The following is an 18,543-nucleotide window of genomic DNA, read 5'->3' on the forward strand; positions in this document are numbered from 1 at the left end:
GTTTGGGGGTTCCCCCTCCCCCTGCAGCCCACAGGCCCCTATAAAAGGTGTCAGGACACAGGATGTCACCCACTGTCACCCACTGTCACTCCCCTGCTGTCACTGCTCGGTGGCTCCTCATGGCCAGCACCCTCCTCTTGCTGCTGGTGGCGGCCACAGGTAACGGGGACCCTTCTGGGGGGGATGGTCCCCCGAGTGGAGGGGACAGGGGACACATGGGGACAGCAGGAGTGGCAACCTGGATGGCTGTGCGTGGGGACCTGGGGGTGGCAGGGACGGGGAGGGGACAGGCAGGACAGGTGGTGGGGACAAGGCCCTCGTGGGGACCTGGGGGTGGCAGGGATGGGGACCTGGGGGTGGCAGGGATGGGGACAGGCACCTGGAATGGCAGGGACAGGTCTGAGTGATGGCCAGGGATGATGGGGACGGTTCCCATGTGGGGACAGGCAGCTGGGGACATGTGGGGACAGGGTGTGCACGGGGACCTGCAGGAGGTGGCGCAGAGGGATGAGGGGACAGGCAGGAGGGACGGTGGGGATGGGGCAGAGCACCTGGGGCGGTGGGTGAGGGCACTGGGGGTCCTGGAGACCGCAGTGACAGGCCCATGGCCACACTCACCATGCTGTCCCCACACAGTGGCACAGGCTGTGGACCCCCTGCCCTGCCAGGGTGACCCCACGAGCTGGTGCCAGGACATGGCCACGGCCACCCGCTGTGGTCGGGAGCAGCAGTGCCAGCGCCTCTGGGACCGCCTGGCCCTGGTGAGCACCCACCCCCCTGCCCTGCCAGGGCCACCCCGGGGTCTGGGCACCCCTGAGGGTCTGTGTGTCCCACAGGGGGACGTGGCCCAAGGGGACGAGGTGTTTGACGGGGACACCGCCAGGCCGGGCCGGGGCTTTAAGTGCAGCCTCTGCACCAAAGCACTGAAGATGATCCAGAAGATGGCAGGGGACGACCCTGACGAGGTGAGGGGTGCCAGGGCCGGGGGCTGGGGCAGGGCCGTGTCCCTGCAGCCCCCTGACCGCGGTGGCCCTGGCAGGAGGCGGTGACGGCGGCGATGCAGAAGGGCTGCCGGCTGCTGGGCCGGCTCCTGGGCAAGCAGTGCCAGAAGATGGTGAAGAAGTACCAGGAGCAGATCAGCCAAGGGCTGCAGAATGGGGACAGCCCCCAGGACATCTGCACCGCCATGGGCATCTGCAAGGCCTGAGCAGGGGCAGTGCCCACTGCACCCTCATCCTGCACCCCATATCCTGATCCTGCACCCCACAGCCTGACCCCACACCCTGTGCCCCACACCTGCCTGGGGAGTGGCAGGGTGCTTGGAGGTCCTGTGCCTTCTCCGCTGTGTCCTGGAGCAGGGGGAAGGCTGGAGGAGCTGCTTCCACTGGCCCCCACCTCAGCCCCTGCTGTTTCCTGTCTCACAGGGTGCAGCCCCGAGTGCACCACAAACCTCGATGTCCCCCCAGCCCCTGGTGCCCCCCACCCTGATATCCCCCACCCTGATGCCCCCTCCCCTACAATAAAGTCCCTCCTCTGGCTCTTTGTGTCCCTCCTTTGTCTTCCCCAGGGGCACATGGTGACAAGGGCACGTGGGAAGCATCTCGGCTGCCCCCCACACGTGGGGCAGCCCCACGGGGGTGTCCCTGCCAGCACGGGGGCACACGAGGAGCGCTGGCCCGAGCGGCCGCAGAGAAGTCCACACACGGGCGTTTATTGCGGGGCTGGCGCCGCCTGTGCCACAGCCGTGCCCGCCGTGCCGTGCCAGTCCGGCTCACTGCCCCATCATGCAGGCCATCTTGCAGGCCACGGCCGAGATGAGCGCGGCCCCGCGCCCGCTGCCCTCCTCCGACTGGATGAAGGTGATGTCGCAGCCGGGCGTCAGCTGCCGCACCGTGGCGTGGAAGTGGTCCTTGAAGCTGGGAGCGGGAAAACCCAGTCACAAACGGGCACAAACGGGGCAAGGCTCGGGGGGCTGAGGGAGCGGGGAGAGGCTCCAGGGACCCCACCTGGGATGGAGCTTGTAGACGGAGCCGTCGACGCCGACGGTGATCTTGAGGGTGTCCTGGCTGCGGCTCTCGCGCATGCGGTTGATGACGCCGGCCAGCCCGGCCGAGCACATCTGGGCGGCGCGCGTGGACACGCTCTCGCACACGCGGCGCACGATCTCACAGTCCGCCCGCGACGGCAGCACCTCGAAGGCCGACAGGATGTTGTAGATCTGCCTGCGGTCGTCGGAGTCGCTGCGGTGGGAGGAGAGGGGGGTCAGAGGGGATTGTGGGGGGGACGCTGCGGGTGGAGCAGCTGGAGAGGGATGGGGGTGATGGGATGGGGGACCCATTGTGGGGCAGTTGTATGGAGGATGGGGAATCCCAGTTGGGTCAGTCAGAACAGCTTGGTGTGGGGCGATGGGACAGGGGGACCCGGATGTGGGCCAGCCTGTGGAGTGATGGGACAAGGGACCCCAATATGCACACTCAGAGCAGGTTGGGGTGAGGTGATGGGACAAGGGACCCCAATATGCACACTCAGAGCAGGTTAGGGTGGGGTGATGGGACAAGGGACCCCAATATGCACACTCAGAGCAGGTTGGGGTGGGGTGATGGGACAAGGGACCCCAATATGCACACTCAGAGCAGGTTGGGGTGAGGTGATGGGACAAGGGACCCCAATATGCACACTCAGAGCAGGTTAGGGTGGGGTGATGGGACAAGGGACCCCAATATGCACACTCAGAGCAGGTTGGGGTGGGGTGATGGGACAAGGGACCCCAATATGCACACTCAGAGCAGGTTGGGGTGGGGTGATGGGACAAGGGACCCCAATATGCACACTCAGAGCAGGTTGGAGTGGGGTGATGGGATGGGGGACCCCAATATGCACACTCAGAGCAGGTTGGGGTGGGGTGATGGGACAAGGGACCCCAATATGCACACTCAGAGCAGGTTGGGGTGGGGTGATGGGACAAGGGACCCCAATATGCACACTCAGAGCAGGTTGGGGTGGGGTGATGGGACAAGGGACCCCAATATGCATGGTCAAAGCAGGTTCAAGTGGGGTGATGGGATGGGGGACCTCGATATGGGACAGAGCAGGCAGGTATGGGGTGATGGGACCATGACGTCCTCCCCCACAGGGATCATGATGTGGGACACAGTGGTTTGGGCTGAAAGGATGTGCAGACCCCAAGATGGACAGTCAGAGCAGGCTGGTGTGGGGTGACAGGATGGGGGACCCCAACATGAGGCAGCCAGGGCAGACTGGTATAGTATGATGAAACAGGGGGATCCCCCGTGGGACAGCCTGGTGCAGAGGGACAGCACTAACTCCCCAGTGCCCCTGGACCAGTGTGGGGTGACAGCACAGCCCCCAGTGTGGTGCAGGCTGGTGTGGGGGTGCCGCTCCCCAACCCCACACCTCTCAATCTGGGACATGAAGCGGGTCTCGAAGGTCCCGCGGGTCTTGAGCTTCTCCGAGGCCTCCCCGTTGAAGAGCAGGTTCTCATCCACCAGCTTCAGCAGCACCAGCCGCACGATCTCCCCCATGTACTTCCCCCCGATGATCTTCTCGTACCTGGGGGGGTCACAGGTGAGGGGGCGGCATCAGGGCTGGGATTTGGGAGGCCACATCCTGAGCTCTCCCCTTTCCTTCCCTCCTCCTTGCCAGCTGCATCCCTGCAGGTGGGCACAGCCCGGGGCAAAGGACCTCCCTGCTGGGGGCTGAGCCCAGCACGGCGTGGTGGGGCAGGGGGACACCCAGAGGAACTGGATCTCTCCTCTTCCTTACAGTTGCTGACCGGGGTTAAGTGAGGTCTCGTCCACCACGCGGTCGTACTCCAGGAGGAACTCGTCCAGCTCCCCCGAGGCGCCGAAGGCTCCCCACTCGGTGTTCACGCACATCCGCCCCTCGTCGCCCTCCACCAGCTCCACGTTGTGCATCTCCTCCATGTAGCAGGCGTTACAGCCCGTCCCTGCCAGGAACCAGGCACGGGGCTGGGTGGTGGAACAGGGGCCCCCCACACCATGGCCCTCCCACCCCAACTAAGGTGCAGCTGGGAGAGTCTTCTGGAGCAATGTGGGGCAACTGGAGAGGGTCTAGAGATGTGCCAGGATGGGAGTTGGGACCTGTGTGGAGTCTGAGGGACATTCCTCAACCTGGTGATGTGGCACTGTGGTATGCAACTAATTCAGGGCTGGCTCCAGAGGTGACAGGACATGGGAGAAAGGTTTCAGACTAAAAGAAGGGAGATTTAGATGGGATATTGTGGAGAAATCCTTTCCTGTGAGGGTGGTAGGGACTCGCACACGTTTCTCAGAGAAGCTGTGGCTGCCCCATCCCTGGAAGTGTCCAAGGCCAGGTTGGACGGGGCTTGGAGCAACCTGGGCTAGTGAAAGTGTAACTGGATGATCCTTAAGGTCCCTTCCACCCCAGACCATTCTGTGATTTCACGAAAGCTGGAACCAAGAACGGTCGGGACCTGACTACATAGGTCTCAGATCTGTATCCCTACTCATGGGATGGTTCAGATTCCAAGGGTCCTTAAAACTCATCTCATTCCACCCCCTGCCATGGGCAGGGACACCTTCCACTAGACCAGGCTGCTTCAAGGAGAGAAAGGAAAGGGCCTCAAGTTGCACCAGGAGAGGTGAAGGCTCAGACAATTCCTTCATGGAAAGGGCTGTCCAGCCCTGGCACAGCTGCCCAGGGCAGTGGTGGAGTCCCCATCCTTTAACAGACTTGTGGATGTGGCACTTGGGGACATGAGTTAGTGGTGGCCTTGACAGTGCTGGGAAAGTGGCTGGACTTGACAACCTTAAAGGCTTTTCCAACCCAAAGAATTCCATGCTTCGATGTTAGACCTCATTTCAGAGCAAAGGACTGAACAGAGGCACCTGCTGCTCCATCAGCACCAGAGGTCACAGGTGGGGGCTGTGCTCGGAGCTGTCCCCATCCTGTGGGGACAGGGACAATCATCCTGCCCCCCCAGCATCCCCACAGCCCTGGCTGGCTGCTTGTCCCTACAGGGGGTCCTGGGGGCTGTGGGTGCTGCGCTGAGGCCAGCCCGGCCCCAGGGATCTGATAAACATCCCGGCGTGTGTTTACCCAGGCGAGGGGACGTGGAGCCCAGATGGCACGTGGCTGATGGCACTGGAGAGCGCAGGGGGCTGGGAGAGGAGCAGGGCTGCTCCCTGTGGGGGTGGGGATGGAGCTGGCAGGGTTCAAACCCGCCCCACCACCCGGCTCCCTGGCACCCCCATCTTCCATGGGCCTCCATCCCTGCTGTGAGGTGCTGGAGCCACCGGCAGCCTCGGGAGAGGGTGGTCCTTGGGGACAGCCCTGCACTATGGGGACCAGGGAGGGGGGCCCCTGGGGACAGCCCTGTTATGGTGACTACCCCCTTCTCCTCCCAAGGTGTCCCCACCACCATGCTGGGGCCAGGCAATGCCATGGGGTGTCCCAACCTCCAGAGACCCCAGCAGGGTGCCACTGCCACCCCCTTGTCCTCGGTGTGTCCCCAAAAGGACAGGGGGAGCCACAGGGAGCGGGGCCATGGATGGTGCCCCCTCCCTGGCCACGTGTCCCTGCAGAAGGGGCATCTTACCCACAATCATCCCAACCTCGCACCGGTGATCTTCGTAGTAGCAGGAGATCATCGTGGCCACCGTGTCGTTCACCATCGCCACCACGTCCATCTCAAAGTCCTGGAGACATGACAGGGAGTGTTGTGGGGTCACAGTGGGCTGGGCTGTCCCCCCTCAGGCAGGTCTGGGGGGTGGAGGGCCCCCAGGGGTGAGGATGTGGGCGTGTATCACACACACGTGTGCACATGCCCTGCCATGGGGACAACTGGGCTCCAGTGGCCCCTTCCTGGGGACACACCGGGCTCCAGCAGCCCCATGGCAGGCACAGCTGGGCCTCAGCGAGCCCGTGGCAGGGACAGCCGGCAGTGCCAGGGTCTCCCCGCGCGGTGCCGGCACAGCCGCTCACCCCTCGCCGTTTGATGGCGTCCCTCAGCAGCCCCACCACGTTGTTCCCTTCTGCGCCGGAGGCCTTGAAGCCCTTGGTCCAGTTCAGGAGGATGCCCTGGAATGGGGGTCACACCAAAGGGGGCTGTGGCTGCAGCTGGGGCTGGGGGACCCCCACGCCCTCGTGCTGCCCAGCCGTCCCCCCACCTTGTCGATGTCCTCGTGCCGCACGGGGAAGGAGAAGGTGAAACCCAGGGGCAGCTTTTTGTGCTTCATCTGGTGCTTGTCCAGGAAATCAGAGATGCACTCGGAGATGTAGTCAAAGAGCTGGAAGACAGGAGGTCCAGCCTTGACCAGGGGCTGTTACCACCCTCCCACTGCATGCAGACCGACACTGTGGGCTCCCCAGGCATGGCCACCCCATGGCTTGTGCTGACTGGGGGGATGAGGAGCGTCCCCTCCAGTGTCCCCCCTGGAACACACATGGTGACAGGGACAGGGAGGGGATGGGATGCTCTGTGTGCCCTCCTCACCATCTCGGCCGTGCCAGTCATGGCATCCTCCGGGATGGAATACATCTGATGCTTCGTCTTCACCTTCCACTGCCCCTCCTCGCCCTCGCCCACCTTCACCAGCATCACACGGAAATTGGTGCCGCCCAGGTCCAGCGACAGGAAATCTCCCACCTCTGCAAAGCCAGGGAGGGGGGACAAGGTGGTGGGCTCGGCCTTCCACATGGAGCCAACAGGGCCTGGAGAGGGGGTGACACACAGGGGACCAGGAGTGATGCCACACCTGAGCCCTCGGGGGTGGAGCGGACGTAGGTGGGCAGCATTTTGACAGAGGCTTCCTCATGTGTCTCCAGCTTGAGCCCTCGGTCCATCTCCTTCTGCATCCGGTACATGACCTTCTTCAGGTCCTCCTCCTTCAGCCTGAACTCCGACAGGATCTGCTCCACCTGCAGGACACAACATCAGCAGGGCCAGAGGGTATGGCATGGAGGGCCTGAACTGCACCAAATAACCACGTTTCCCTTCCCCAGCCCTGGTTTTCCCCACTGATGCTTGGACTCCCTGGAACGCCCTATCCCATCACTCTGCTCTGTCCTGCAGCACCAGAGAATCCACAGAACTGGCACGAGGCCCCAAGTCCCCTCCTGGTGCTGCCTGCAGAACACCACGGTTGGCACTGGTGTCCCTGTGCCATCCCCATCAGCCAGCTGATGTGTTTGGATAGCTGTGCACAAGCCAGTGCCATTCCAGCAGGACTTTGACCAGTGACCTGGGACATCCCATCTCAATGAATCCCAGGGCCATTCCCAGCAAGGAGTGCCTCCAGCCACGCCACTGAGGAGCACAGCATCTCCCACCAGGGATGTGGGACTCTCCCATGATGAAGGTGCTGGTGTCTGTTCCCTGGGATCATCCCTCTCCCTGTATCCCACCAGGAATCGCAGGTCCTCTTTTCCACCCAACAGATTTGGGGCAGATGTGGGGCAGAGGGCAGGCAGGAATATTCCTGGGAATTGCCACCTGGCCTCGCTGCCAGGGAGAGCTGCAGGGCCCACTCCAGGGAGGCCCCTGGCAGGCAGGGTCCGTGTTTATCCTTTCCGTAGCAACCCCGGCGCGGCGCAGCCTCCATTAGGAGCAGGGCTGGGGCCAGGCCGGGCTGCAGATGGAGCCAGGCCCGGCAGCAGCAGCTCATTAGTCACCCCGGGCAGGCTCCTGCACTCCCACCCCGCAGGCAGGTGTTTGCCTCGAGGCTGCTGCTGTTTCCCTACAGGGTTCGGGGTGGGGGAGCTCAGCAAAGGGTTTGGAGTGTGAGTTGGAGCTTCCCAACACCAGGAACACCCCTGTCCTCCCATCCTGGCAGGTGACACAGCCCCCAACGCCATCACACAGCCCAAATATCTCCAAGGCCCTGCAGAGCTCCTGTGGCACCATCCACAGCTGGGTGGGATCCCACCACATCCCTGCTCCATCTCAGCGCTGAATCCCAGGGGCGAGGTCTGGCACAATCCAGGTGTTCAGCCCAGGATGGCTGGAAAAATCCCACCAGGAAAAGCATGGAGCTGCATTCAATCCCCTCACCCAGGTCATTGGCTAAAGGTATTCGGCACCAACCCATCCTGTGGCACCATTTGGCACAGGGGCACCAGATCTGCCACAGCTGAAGGGTCCCTGTCCCAGGGCTGGCACCAAAGGGCCCAACTTTTATTCCTCCAGTGTTTTTCCCATCTCAGCACCACGTGTCCCTACTCATCCCTTCCCTCATCTCCAAAACAACAGGTTTGGCTCTAACCTGGTGGGATTTGGCTCTTCCCACATGACAGAATCCAGCGCTTGGCTTCCCACAAAATCAATGCAACCCAAACGGGGATGGAGCTGGGAACCACATGGCCACTGGCTGCAGTGGCTGGTGACACCCATTTCTGCTGGCCCAGCATGTGCTGTCCCCTCTGTGTCCCCTCCGTGTCCCAGCTGGCAGCAGGGAAAGTCTCCACTGTCCTCACCCAGAGCCCCATGAGCTCAATCCTTCTGTACAGGAGATGGGAGCACCTTCCCACAAACAACTGCTGTGTGGCTGGGGATGAGCCATGTGCCACCCTGCTGGGTGCCTTGGGGACAACAGTGACAACCAGCCAAAGGGGGTGACAGCCCCCTCCCATCCCAGGGATGCAGCTGCGTGGCCAGGAGATGCCCAGGGCAATGCCAGGATGGTGGGAGCATCCCAGCTCAGCAGAGCATCCCACAAACGCCCTCAGCTCCATCCCGAGCCCTCAGTGCTGCGCTGGGGGACATCAGGGATGGGGGACATCAGGGATGGGGGACATCAGGGATGGGTGACATCAGGGATGGGGGACATCAGGGATGGGGGACACCAGGGATGGGGGACACCAGGGATGGGGGACACCAGGGATGGGTGACATCAGGGATGGGGGACATCAGGGATGGGTGACCTCAGGGGTGGGTGACATCAGGGATGGGGGACACCAGGGATGAGTGACATCAGGGATGGGGGACACCAGGGATGGGGGACACCAGGGATGGGGGACATCAGGGATGAGTGACATCAGGGATGGGGGACACCAGGGATGGTGACAACAGGCTGCCCCAGGCTGCCCCAGAGCTGTGCCCTCCCAGCCAGCCACTCTCCATTCTCCCGGCTACCTCTGCAGCAACCTTGGGAGATGCCGGGGCACCCATCCCCTCGCTCCAGGGACCCCTCCCGAGCACCCACCCTGCCCCCTGAGCACCACCCCTGCCCCCCATACCCCCCGGGCCCCCACCTTGCCCTCCCCACCGTCCCACGGCTCACCTTCTCCCTCCTGCTGCTCTCCATCCTGGCTCGGTGATCCAGCATGGGGGCGGCGTGCGGGGCGGGCAGGGCTGGGGCCGGGCCGTGCCCCCTCTGCCCCGGAGCCCCCCACGGCGGTGCCCGGCCCGGGGCAGCCCCCTGCTCGGGTGGGCTCTGGGCTGCTCGCGCCTCGCTCCGCGGGGATGCTCCACCTTCGCCGCGTTATCTCATCAGCTGCCCGGCCCGAGGGTCCCGCTGCCCGGCCCGGGGGTCCCGCCGCCCCCGGCTCAGCTGGAGGGGCACGGGACAGGGCGAGGGGCCCGGGGGGGCTCGGCCCTGGCGCCCCACATGCTCCCCTCGGAGGGCTTTGCTGCCGCCCTGCCCTCGCCCCTCGCCCGACGGCGGCTCGGTGGTCCCGTCGGGGGCTCGGGGGTCCCGTCGGTGGCTCGGTGGTTCCCACGTGGCACGGGGGGTCCCACAGCCCGGGGGGGGTCCCGCTGCCCACTGGGATCCCACAGCCCAGGGGGGGTCCCACAGCTCGGGGGGTCCCGCTGCCCACGGGGGTCCCACAGCCCAGCAGGGGCTGCCCCGGCGTGTCGGCGGCGCTCGGCAGGGCAGGGAAAGGCAGGGACAGTCACCACGCCCCGGGTCACCCTGTGCCCGTCGCGATGGCAACGGCGCGTGGCCATGGCAAGCACTCCAGCGGCCCGATGGCAACCGGCGGTGCCATGGAGACCGGCCCGTCGGGGACACGGCACGGACCGGCACGGCGGGGACAGGACAGTGTCCCCCGGGTGGGACAGGACACTGCCACGCAGGACGGGACATGGCAGTGCCCCGAGCCCCGGGGTGGGACAGGACAGTGCCCCCCGGGTGGGACGGGACACTGCCACCCAGGACGGGACATGGCAGTGCCCCCGGGTGGGTCATGGCAGTGCCCCGAGCCCCGGGGTGGGACAGGACAGTGCCCCCCAGGCCAGGCCAGTGCTCTGGGCGCTGGCGCTGGGCATTGCAACGGAACGGGCGCTGGGTCTGGGGACCAGCCCGTGGTGACCCCTGTGACCCCCCGGGGCTGTGACATCAACGCGGTGTTGGGGAAACAGGGGGGGTCAATGGGGTCCCAACGGGGTCAGGAACACCCCCGGTCACGGGGGGACCCCAAAGCCTCCTGGGGTTGGTCCGTGGTGACACCTCCTCGGGCACAGGAGACACCCGGACACACTCGCCCCCATCTCCCTCCATCCCCCCACACCCCCCCATCCACCTCAGGCCCCATTTCGCCCTATCCCCCATCTCTGCATCTTCTCATTTCCCCCATACCCATTTCTCCCATTCCCATACCCATTTCTCCCATCTTTCCCCATTTTCCCCATCTCCATTTCCTCCATTCCCATCCCCATTCCCATCCCCATTTCCCCCCACTTCCCCCATTTCCCCCCATTCCCATCTCCATTTCCCCCATTCCCATCTCCATTTCCCCCATTCCCATCCCCATTTCCCCCATCTCCATTCCCCCCATTCCCATCCCCATTCCCATCCCCATTCCCCCCATTCCCCCATTCCCAGCCCCATTTCCCCCATCCCCATTTCCCCCATTCCCATCCCCATTCCCATCCCCATTCCCCCCATTCCCATCCCCATTCCCATCCCCATTTCCCCCATCCCCATCCCCATTCCCCCCATTCCCATCCCCATCCCATTCCCCCCCCCATTCCCATCCCCATTTCCATCCCCATTTCCCCCATTCCCAGCCCCATTTCCCCCATCTCCATTCCCCCCATTCCCATCCCCATTCCCATCCCCATTCCCCCATTCCCCCCATTTCCCCCCCGCGCACAGCGCCCCCTGCCGGCCGCGGCCCCACGAGGGCAGCTCGGCGCTGATTGGCCGCCCGGCTGAGGCCGGAGACAGCGGAGCCGGGCGCTGATTGGTCAGAAAGCTGAGGGGGCGGGGCGGCCCCGGCGCGTGCGCAGGACGCGAGCAACGCCGTGGCAGCGCCCGGCGCCGGCGGCACTTCCGCTCGTCGCGGTTCCACTTCCGGGTCGCGCCCATCGCCCTGTCGGCCGCCGCCAGCGCTGAGTCGCGACCGGAGCGTCGGTACCGGGGCGGGGGGGCCGCAGGGTGCCGTGCCGGGGGCAGCTGGGCCGCGCGGGGCCGTCCTGGGGGGGACTGGGCCGGACTTGGGGCCACTGGGCTGTACTGGGAGGGACTGGGTTGTACTGCGGAAAACTGGGCTGGACTGGGCCATGCTGGGCGACTGGGCTGGACTGGGGGCGAGTGAGCCAGACTGGGGGCGACTGGGCTGGACTGGGGGCGACTGGGCTGGACTGGGGGCGAGTGGGCCGGACTGGGGGCGAGTGGGCCGGACTGGGGGGGACTGGGCTGGAGTGGGGGGGACTGGGCTGGACTGGGGGCGAGTGGGCCGGACTGGGGGCGAGTGGGCCGGACTGGGGGCGAGTGGGCCGGACTGGGGGCGAGTGGGCCGGACTGGGGGCGAGTGGGCCAGACTGGGGGCGAGTGAGCCAGACTGGGGGCGACTGGGCTGGACTGGGGGCGAGTGGGCTGGACTGGGGGCGAGTGGGCCGGACTGGGGGCGACTGGGCTGGACTGGGGGCGACTGGGCTGTACTGGGAGGGACTGGGTTGTACTGCGGAAAACTGGGCTGGACTGGGGGCGAGTGGGCCAGACTGGGGGCGAGTGAGCCAGACTGGGGGCGACTGGGCTGGACTGGGGGCGACTGGGCTGGACTGGGGGCGAGTGGGCCGGACTGGGCGGGCTGGGCTGGCTGGGCTATATTGGGAGCTGGGGTGTACCGGGTTATATTGGGCTGGGATTTTACTGGGGCCGGGGCTGGGCTGTACTGGGTTGTACTGGGGCCGGGGCTGGGCTGTACTGGGGTCTCTCTGTGGGGCTGCCCCGAGGGAGGGTTGGGGGTCCCGGGGGGTCCCGGTGCCCCCGCTCAGCCCCGGCCCCCCCGCCCAGGCCCCGCCCCCGCCATGAGGCTCTACAGCCTCAGCGTCCTCTACAAGGGAGACCCCAAAGTGCATTTGCTCAAAGCTGCCTACGACGTGTCCACCTTCAACTTCTTCCAGAGGGCCAGGTGGGTGTGGTGGGGCTGGGGGCAACGGGGGGGGGCACTGCCTGCCCTGAGGGCACTGGGGGGGCACTGGGGGGGCACTGCCTGCCCTGAGAGGGCACTGGGGGGGCACTGCCTGCCCTGAGGGGGCACTGGGGGGGCACTGCCTGCCCTGGGGGCACTGGGGGGGCACTGCCTGCCCTGAGGGGGCACTGGAGGGGCACTGCCTGCCCTGGGGGCACTGGGGGGGCACTGCCTGCCCTGAGGGGGCACTGGGGGGGCACTGCCTGCCCTGGGGGCACTGGGGGGGCACTGCCTGCCCTGAGGGGGCACTGGGGGGGCACTGCCTGCCCTGGGGGGGCACTGGAGGGGCACTGTCTGCCCTGAGGGGGCATTGGGGGGGCACTGTCTGCCCTGAGGGGGCACTGGGGGGGCACTGCCTGCCCTGAGGGGGCACTGGGGGGGGCACTGCCTGCCCTGGGGGGGCACTGCCTGCCCTGGGGGCACTGGGGGGGCACTGCCTGCCCTGAGGGGGCACTGGGGGGGCACTGCCTGCCCTGGGGGCACTGGGGGGGCACTGCCTGCCCTGAGGGGGCACTGGGGGGGCACTGCCTGCCCTGAGGGGGCACTGGGGGGGCACTGCCTGCCCTGGGGGGGCACTGGAGGGGCACTGTCTGCCCTGAGGGGGCATTGGGGGGGCACTGTCTGCCCTGAGGGGGCACTGGGGGGGCACTGCCTGCCCTGAGGGGGCACTGGGGGGGGCACTGCCTGCCCTGGGGGGGCACTGCCTGCCCTGGGGGGCACTGGGGGGGCACTGCCTGCCCTGGGGGGCATTGGGGGGGCACTGCCTGCCCTGGGGGCCTGCAGGGCTCAGGCAGGACGGGCAGGAGGCTTTGGGAGGGTTTCTGCCCCACTGGGGGGTAAATCCCCCAAAGGGATGATCCCCCAGAGCTGCCCTGGCGGGGGGTTCCACACCCCTGCACTGAAATCAGGGTGCCAGGCTGTGCCAGGCCGTGCCAGGCCCCTGGGGCTCTCCTGGTGCCTTTGGGAAGGGGTTTGGAGTCACTTGCAGCTTTTCCCAGCCCTCCAGCCCCTGCTCAGGGTCCTGCAGGGGCTCCAGGTGAGCTGGGCCAGCCCCAGACACCACTCCAGGCTCGTGGGGGTCCCTCTGCCCACCCCTGGCACGCCAAGCTCGGGGGGCTCTGGGCAGCAGGAACCCCCTGGAGCTGCAGGAACTGCTGTGGCACAGGTTGTTCCCAGTGCCCATTCCAGACAGTAAAGAGTTGGGAAATTCCTCTGGGACCCAAATTTTCCATGCCAAGGTTTTGTGGAGCCTGGGGCATGTTTGGTTGTGCAATTCCAAGGGGAAAGGGGAAAGGCTGAGTTAAGATTTGTCTTGAAAACCTCTTTCTTGGCCAAATGTGTGAGTGGGCCATGGAGCAGTGCCAGGGCCTTGGGAGCTGCAGCTCCTGCTTTCCCAAACCCTGGGAACATTCCCTGTGTGCTTTGGTGGCAGCTTCCCTGGCAGCTGGCTGGCTCTGTACTTAAAGGAATGTCTTGGAGCTTGGGAAGAGCAGAGGGGTTTGGGGATGGTCTGTGTGTGGGGCTGGAGCTGCTCCCGGGGTTTGATGCTTGTCCTGGGCTCATTCCAGGGGTGCCCAAGGGGCTGGACCAGGTTTGCTGTTCAGGGTGTGTTGAACTGAAGTTGTGGTTAAAATTCCACGTGCCCATTGTTTTGAGGCTGTGGAATTCCCAGGGAGTTGAGCTGAGGGATTGGATCTGGGATAACCTGCTGGGCAGGAGCACAGGCTGGGCTGGGCCTCAGGTCTGTGACAGCTGCCAAGGAATTGGGCAGGGGCAGGGAGGTGGAATGAAGAGCTCAGTGGGCAGCTCCTCCAGGAATACTGGGAAATAAACCCAATATTCCCAGGGGAAGAGATGTCCTTGAGGAGGATACACGTTGGGAGAGGCACATAGAGCTGTCACAGGGCTGGGCTTGGTGGTCTGAGATGTATTTCCCTGTGGGGGTGACAGTGTGTGTGGTCTGAGGTGACTGGTGATGGATCCTTAAGGACCAGAGAGGCACCTGTGGGATGTGGGTGCCTTGTAACCAGTGGAATCTCTCCATGTGTGTGAGGTGAACTCTGACCAACACTGTGCTGGCATGTTGGGTACAGGAGCAGATAAAAGTGAAGCTGTTACTCCAAATCAAGTCCTTTGTCTTGGGTGACCCCTCTGACCCCAGAGCAGCCTGAGCTGCCTCTGCCACCTCGACCACCACTAAGCTGATCTACATTACCCCAGTAAAGGGTGACCCCAATATTTCCCACCTAAAGATGAACCCTTGGGGTGACAGTGGTGGGGGCTGTGGCTGCCACAGCAGATCCCCAGCCTGGGAGGAGGGTGGGGAGGTTCCATCCTCCCTCCCTGCTGGGCTGGGCTGTTCTCTGCAGCACCCAAACCCTCCATGCTCTGGGGTGTCCCACGGAGCCAATGTCCAATCAGTGTCTGGGCTGAGAGAAAGGCAAAACCCCCTAAGGAATGTGGGAACTGTGAGAGGCAGATCCCCCTCTGGAATTGCTTCCAGCCATGGAGGGCAGTGAGGAAACCGTGGTCTTTGCTGTGCCAGTGGCTGTGCCCACTTGCCATTCCCTGGGCACCGTCACCTCCCACACAGGAGCTGTCCCACTCCTTGGGGTGTGAGGGAACTCTGTAACCTGAGCCCTGACAGATTTCCCTTCCTGGGGTTTTCCATCTGAACTGAGGGCTGTGTTGGTTGATCCCAGCGTGCCCAGGATGGGAGTAGATTTTATTGTGCTCTTGCTCATCACTCTTGGCCTCTTTTACTTTGATGTGAGGTGAAAAGGGATCACCAGGGAACCTGTTGGACAGGCCTGAGCCTGGCTGGGAATGTTGTCCAGCCTTGGAGCAAGTCTGGCATCAGGATGTTCCTTACCTTTGACTCCCAGTGGTGTGTGGGTGCCCGAGGTGTGTTTGGGGTCACACCCCCCGGGGTGGGCAGAGCGCCCCTGTCTGAGCTCCCAGTGTGGGTGGGGGGTCTGGGCTGTCACTGCAGAGGTGCCCCATCCAGCTTTCTCCCAAAGGAAAATCCTCTGCTCAGCCCCAGCCCCACTGCCCAGACATCGAGGGGAAGGGTTCCAGTCCCACCAGTGCAGTGCACTGGGGAGCTGTGGGGCAGGTGCCCCCCTGACCCAGCTGCTGCTCTGTCCCCACAGCGTGCAGGAGTTCATGACCTTCACCAGCCAACTGATCGCGGAGCGCTCGGCGCTGGGCAGCAGGGCCTCGGTCAAGGAGCAAGGTGAGGGCAGCAGGGGCAAGGGGAGGGCAGCAGGGGCGAGGGGAGGGCAGCAGGGGCAAGGTGAGGGCAGCGGGGGCGAGGGGAGGGCAGCAGGGGCAAGGGGAGGGCAGCAGGGGCAAGGGGAGGGCAGCAGGGCCTCGGTCAAGGAGCAAGGTGAGGGCAGCAGGGGCAAGGGGAGGGCAGCAGGGGGCAAGGGGAGGGCAGCAGGGGGCAAGGGGAGGGCAGCAGGGGCAAGGGGAGGGCAGCAGGGGCAAGGTGAGGGCAGCGGGGGCAAGGGGAGGGCAGCAGGGGTGAGGGCTGTGGGTCACAGTTTGGGGCTGAGCCCTGAATTTTGAGCCCTTCCTGCTTTCCTAATGAAGTCCTGAGAAATGCAGGGGCTGGGTATTCTGGGGGAGCTGTGGGGGGCTGGGGGGGAGGTGTGGGGGGCTGGGGAGGAGCTGTGGGGGCCGTGGGGGAGCTGTGGGTGCTGGGGGAGGCCCAGCCCCTCTGCTGCCCCTCTGATGGGGTGTCCCCCCTCCCAGAGTACCTGTGCCACGTGTACGTGCGGAGCGATGGGCTCGCCGGGGTGGTGATTGCAGACAACGAGTACCCACAGCGGGTGTGTTTCACCTTGCTGGACAAGGTGAGGGAACAGCCTGGGGCTGCTCCAGGGGTTCCTCTGGTCCTCCCACCCCGGCATGTGCAGGGGTCTGGGGACAGGGATGGCCACCCCAGCTTGGTGTGGGCATCGTTCTGATCCTCGTGTGCCAAGGCTGTTGGTTCTGGAAGAAACTGTTCTCTGGCCAGTGTGGCCCCACCAGTGCAGCTGCTGGGCTGTAACTGCTGCTTCCTCACCTGGCAGGTGCTGGATGAGTTCTCCAGGCAGGTCAGCAAGATGGACTGGCCCTCAGGGTCCCCTGCCACCATCAGCTACTCTGCCTTGGATGGATACCTCAGCAAATACCAGGTACAGACCCCAGCACCCTGCCAGGCAGTGGGAGAGAGGGTTGCTGTGGGGCTGTGCCCAGGGCAGCCCAGTGTCCCTTTGGTGGTGCCAGTGCCGTGTTGTTGCTCCCCAGAACCCCCGTGATGCCGACCCGATGACCCGAGTGCAGGCGGAGCTGGACGAGACCAAAATCATCCTGGTGAGGGAGGACGTGGGGCTGTGGCTGGATGGTCCTGCTGGCCCTGGAGAACTCCTTGCTCTGGGAGCTTCCTTGCCTTTTACCCTTCTTCTCTTCCCTGCCTTTTTCCCTTTGCCCACCTTTTTCCCTTCCCTGCCTTTTTCCCTTCCCTGCCTTTTTCCCTTCCCTGCCTTTTTCCCTTCCCTGCCTTTTTCCCTTCCCTGCCTTTTTCCCTTCCCTGCCTTTTTCCCTTCCCTGCCTTTTTCCCTTCCCTGCCTTTTTCCCTTCCCTGCCTTTTTCCCTTCCCTGCCTTTTTCCCTTCCCTGCCTTTTTCCCTTCTCTCTCCTCTTTTTTCCTTTCCCCCTGCTTTTTTTGCCTTCCCCTCACCCTTGGTCCCCTTGGGCTTTTCCCAGCCTGACACAAGGACAGGGGCTCGAACCCCCCAGCTCCAATGCCAGTGCCCTCCCTGCCTGGTGACCCCCGGGGGGCTCTGCTGCTCCTGTTCCCGTCTCCCTCAGGGCTGCAGAGCTGGGGGGGCTGTGGGAAGGTGGGATGGGGACATGGTGGCACCTCCATCTCCTGCTGGGGGCTGGGGAGGGCCCGTGCTGGGGTTCAGCACCCCTTTCTCTGGCAGCACAACACCATGGAGTCACTTCTGGAGCGTGGGGAGAAGCTGGATGACCTGGTCTCCAAATCGGAGGTGCTGGGAGCACAGTCCAAAGCCTTCTACAAAACGGTGGGTTCCCCCCTCCCTGAGGAGCCAGAGGGTCTGAGGGTCCACTGATGAACTCCTTCCCTGAGGGGCTGGGGAGGGCTGGGAGCTCATGGATGAACCCCAGGGGAGTCACCCCCTGCCTGAGGAGCTGGGGTGGGTGGCAGCGCCAGCCTCCTCTGTCTGGAGGGGAGCTGTGTGCGAGTGGCCCCCAAACCCCCAGGGATCCAGGGTGAGCTTTACAGAAGGTTTTCCATCTCTCCCCAGGCTCGAAAGCAGAATTCCTGTTGTGAAATCATGTGACATGGAGCCCGGGGTGTGCAGCTCCGGAGCACCCGCCCTCCGTCCCCCTCCGCAGCCGCCCCGGGCGCTCCCTGGGCTCATGTGACTGTTGTCCACCTGGAGGGGACACCGAAGCTGGCACCGGGCCAGCACCTGCAGGGGGGCCTGCACCAGAGACCCCCTGCTCTGGCTGTTCCTGGGGGAGGCTCGGACCACGGGGGGCCTGGCCATGCACCCCCTGCCTTCACAGCCCCTCCATGGGGAGCTGGGAGGGGCCCCCACCGCGGTCCTGGGGGCTGGGGGGGCAGGAGCAGCCCCCCACCATCCCAGGGGCTGGGGGGCTTTTATGTATTTGTGTCCTAAGGGTGAGGTGGGGGTGGGAGAAGGGAGGAAGGGGGGAGGGAAAAAGAAGAGGTTCCCTGAGCAGCCTCTGCCAGCACTGCTGAGCCTGGAGCCACGTCCCGTGCCTGGAGGGGAGCTCACCTGCCTTCCCTGCACCTCAGAGCCCCCTCCCCTGCTCCCATCAGCCAGGGGCTCAGCACCTGCCGGGGGCCCAGCAGCCCTCTCTGCCTCCTCTTCCTCCTCCTTGGGGAGGGAAGAACTTGGGCTGTCCCTGCGTGGTGATCTGGTTGTTCCCGTGCCCCAGCTGCACGGGCTGGGGGATAAAGTTGTCTTTGGCAGTTGTAGCCCAATTCCTGCTCTCTCTGCGGCGTCCCAGGGTGGGGTTTGGGACACACACCCCGGCAGGGATGGGTGCACTTGACCTCCTCCCTCCACCTCTTTCTTTAATC

At 64.7% G+C, this 18,543-nt stretch overlaps 3 protein-coding genes across 4 annotated transcripts; 2 read left to right on the top strand and 1 right to left on the bottom strand.

Moving 5' to 3' along the window:
- Positions 1-75: 75 nt before the first annotated feature.
- GNLY (granulysin) lies at positions 76-1,538 on the top strand. The gene is made up of 4 exons (XM_071579340.1): positions 76-159; positions 637-761; positions 837-965; positions 1,040-1,538. Exons 1-4 carry the CDS (start codon positions 120-122, stop codon positions 1,205-1,207), a joined length of 462 nt encoding a protein of 153 aa, XP_071435441.1. The 5' UTR covers positions 76-119; the 3' UTR covers positions 1,208-1,538.
- On the bottom strand, positions 1,514-10,071 carry GCK (glucokinase). 2 transcript variants are annotated; one of them, XM_071579338.1, is made up of 10 exons: positions 9,282-10,071; positions 6,759-6,921; positions 6,497-6,651; positions 6,171-6,290; positions 5,986-6,081; positions 5,600-5,699; positions 3,784-3,967; positions 3,415-3,570; positions 2,007-2,240; positions 1,514-1,916 (listed from the first exon to the last, which is right to left on the bottom strand). In XM_071579338.1, the coding sequence occupies exons 1-10, from the start codon at positions 9,324-9,326 to the stop codon at positions 1,772-1,774; spliced, it is 1,398 nt and encodes a 465-aa protein (XP_071435439.1). In that variant the 5' UTR covers positions 9,327-10,071; the 3' UTR covers positions 1,514-1,771. The 2 variants fall into 2 exon arrangements, with proteins under 2 accessions (XP_071435439.1, XP_071435440.1); XM_071579339.1 differs by lacking the exons at positions 5,600-5,699; positions 5,986-6,081; positions 6,171-6,290; ... (1 more) ...; positions 6,759-6,921; positions 9,282-10,071 and having other exon boundaries at positions 3,794-3,883.
- Positions 10,072-11,250: 1,179 nt separating this feature from the next.
- Positions 11,251-18,438, top strand: YKT6 (YKT6 v-SNARE homolog). The gene is made up of 8 exons (XM_071579242.1): positions 11,251-11,357; positions 12,243-12,360; positions 15,573-15,655; positions 16,177-16,277; positions 16,497-16,601; positions 16,714-16,779; positions 17,393-17,494; positions 17,738-18,438. Exons 2-8 carry the CDS (start codon positions 12,257-12,259, stop codon positions 17,771-17,773), a joined length of 597 nt encoding a protein of 198 aa, XP_071435343.1. The 5' UTR covers positions 11,251-11,357; positions 12,243-12,256; the 3' UTR covers positions 17,774-18,438.
- The last annotated feature ends 105 nt before the right edge of the window (positions 18,439-18,543 follow it).

The sequence above is a fragment of the Pithys albifrons genome, chromosome 29 (assembly GCF_047495875.1).
Source record: "Pithys albifrons albifrons isolate INPA30051 chromosome 29, PitAlb_v1, whole genome shotgun sequence".
Classification (NCBI taxonomy): Eukaryota; Metazoa; Chordata; class Aves; order Passeriformes; family Thamnophilidae; genus Pithys; species Pithys albifrons.

What these genes read in the sequence shown, in the direction of transcription:
- GNLY (XM_071579340.1), top strand. Translation starts at nt 120, where the DNA reads ATGGCCAGCACCCTCCTCTTGCTGCTGGTGGCGGCCACAG. An exon ending in GCTGCTGGTGGCGGCCACAG is followed by an intron (nt 160 to 636) that starts GTAACGGGGACC and finishes GTCCCCACACAG; the next exon opens with TGGCACAGGCTGTGGACCCC. An exon ending in TCTGGGACCGCCTGGCCCTG is followed by an intron (nt 762 to 836) that starts GTGAGCACCCAC and finishes TGTGTCCCACAG; the next exon opens with GGGGACGTGGCCCAAGGGGA.
- YKT6 (XM_071579242.1), top strand. Translation starts at nt 12,257, where the DNA reads ATGAGGCTCTACAGCCTCAGCGTCCTCTACAAGGGAGACCCCAAAGTG. An exon ending in AACTTCTTCCAGAGGGCCAG is followed by an intron (nt 12,361 to 15,572) that starts GTGGGTGTGGTG and finishes CTGTCCCCACAG; the next exon opens with CGTGCAGGAGTTCATGACCT. An exon ending in GGCCTCGGTCAAGGAGCAAG is followed by an intron (nt 15,656 to 16,176) that starts GTGAGGGCAGCA and finishes CCCCCCTCCCAG; the next exon opens with AGTACCTGTGCCACGTGTAC.
- GCK (XM_071579338.1), bottom strand. Translation starts at nt 9,326, where the DNA reads ATGCTGGATCACCGAGCCAGGATGGAGAGCAGCAGGAGGGAGAAG. An exon ending in AGAGCAGCAGGAGGGAGAAG is followed by an intron (nt 6,922 to 9,281) that starts GTGAGCCGTGGG and finishes TGTGTCCTGCAG; the next exon opens with GTGGAGCAGATCCTGTCGGA. An exon ending in CGAGGTTGGGATGATTGTGG is followed by an intron (nt 3,968 to 5,599) that starts GTAAGATGCCCC and finishes GGTTCCTGGCAG; the next exon opens with GGACGGGCTGTAACGCCTGC.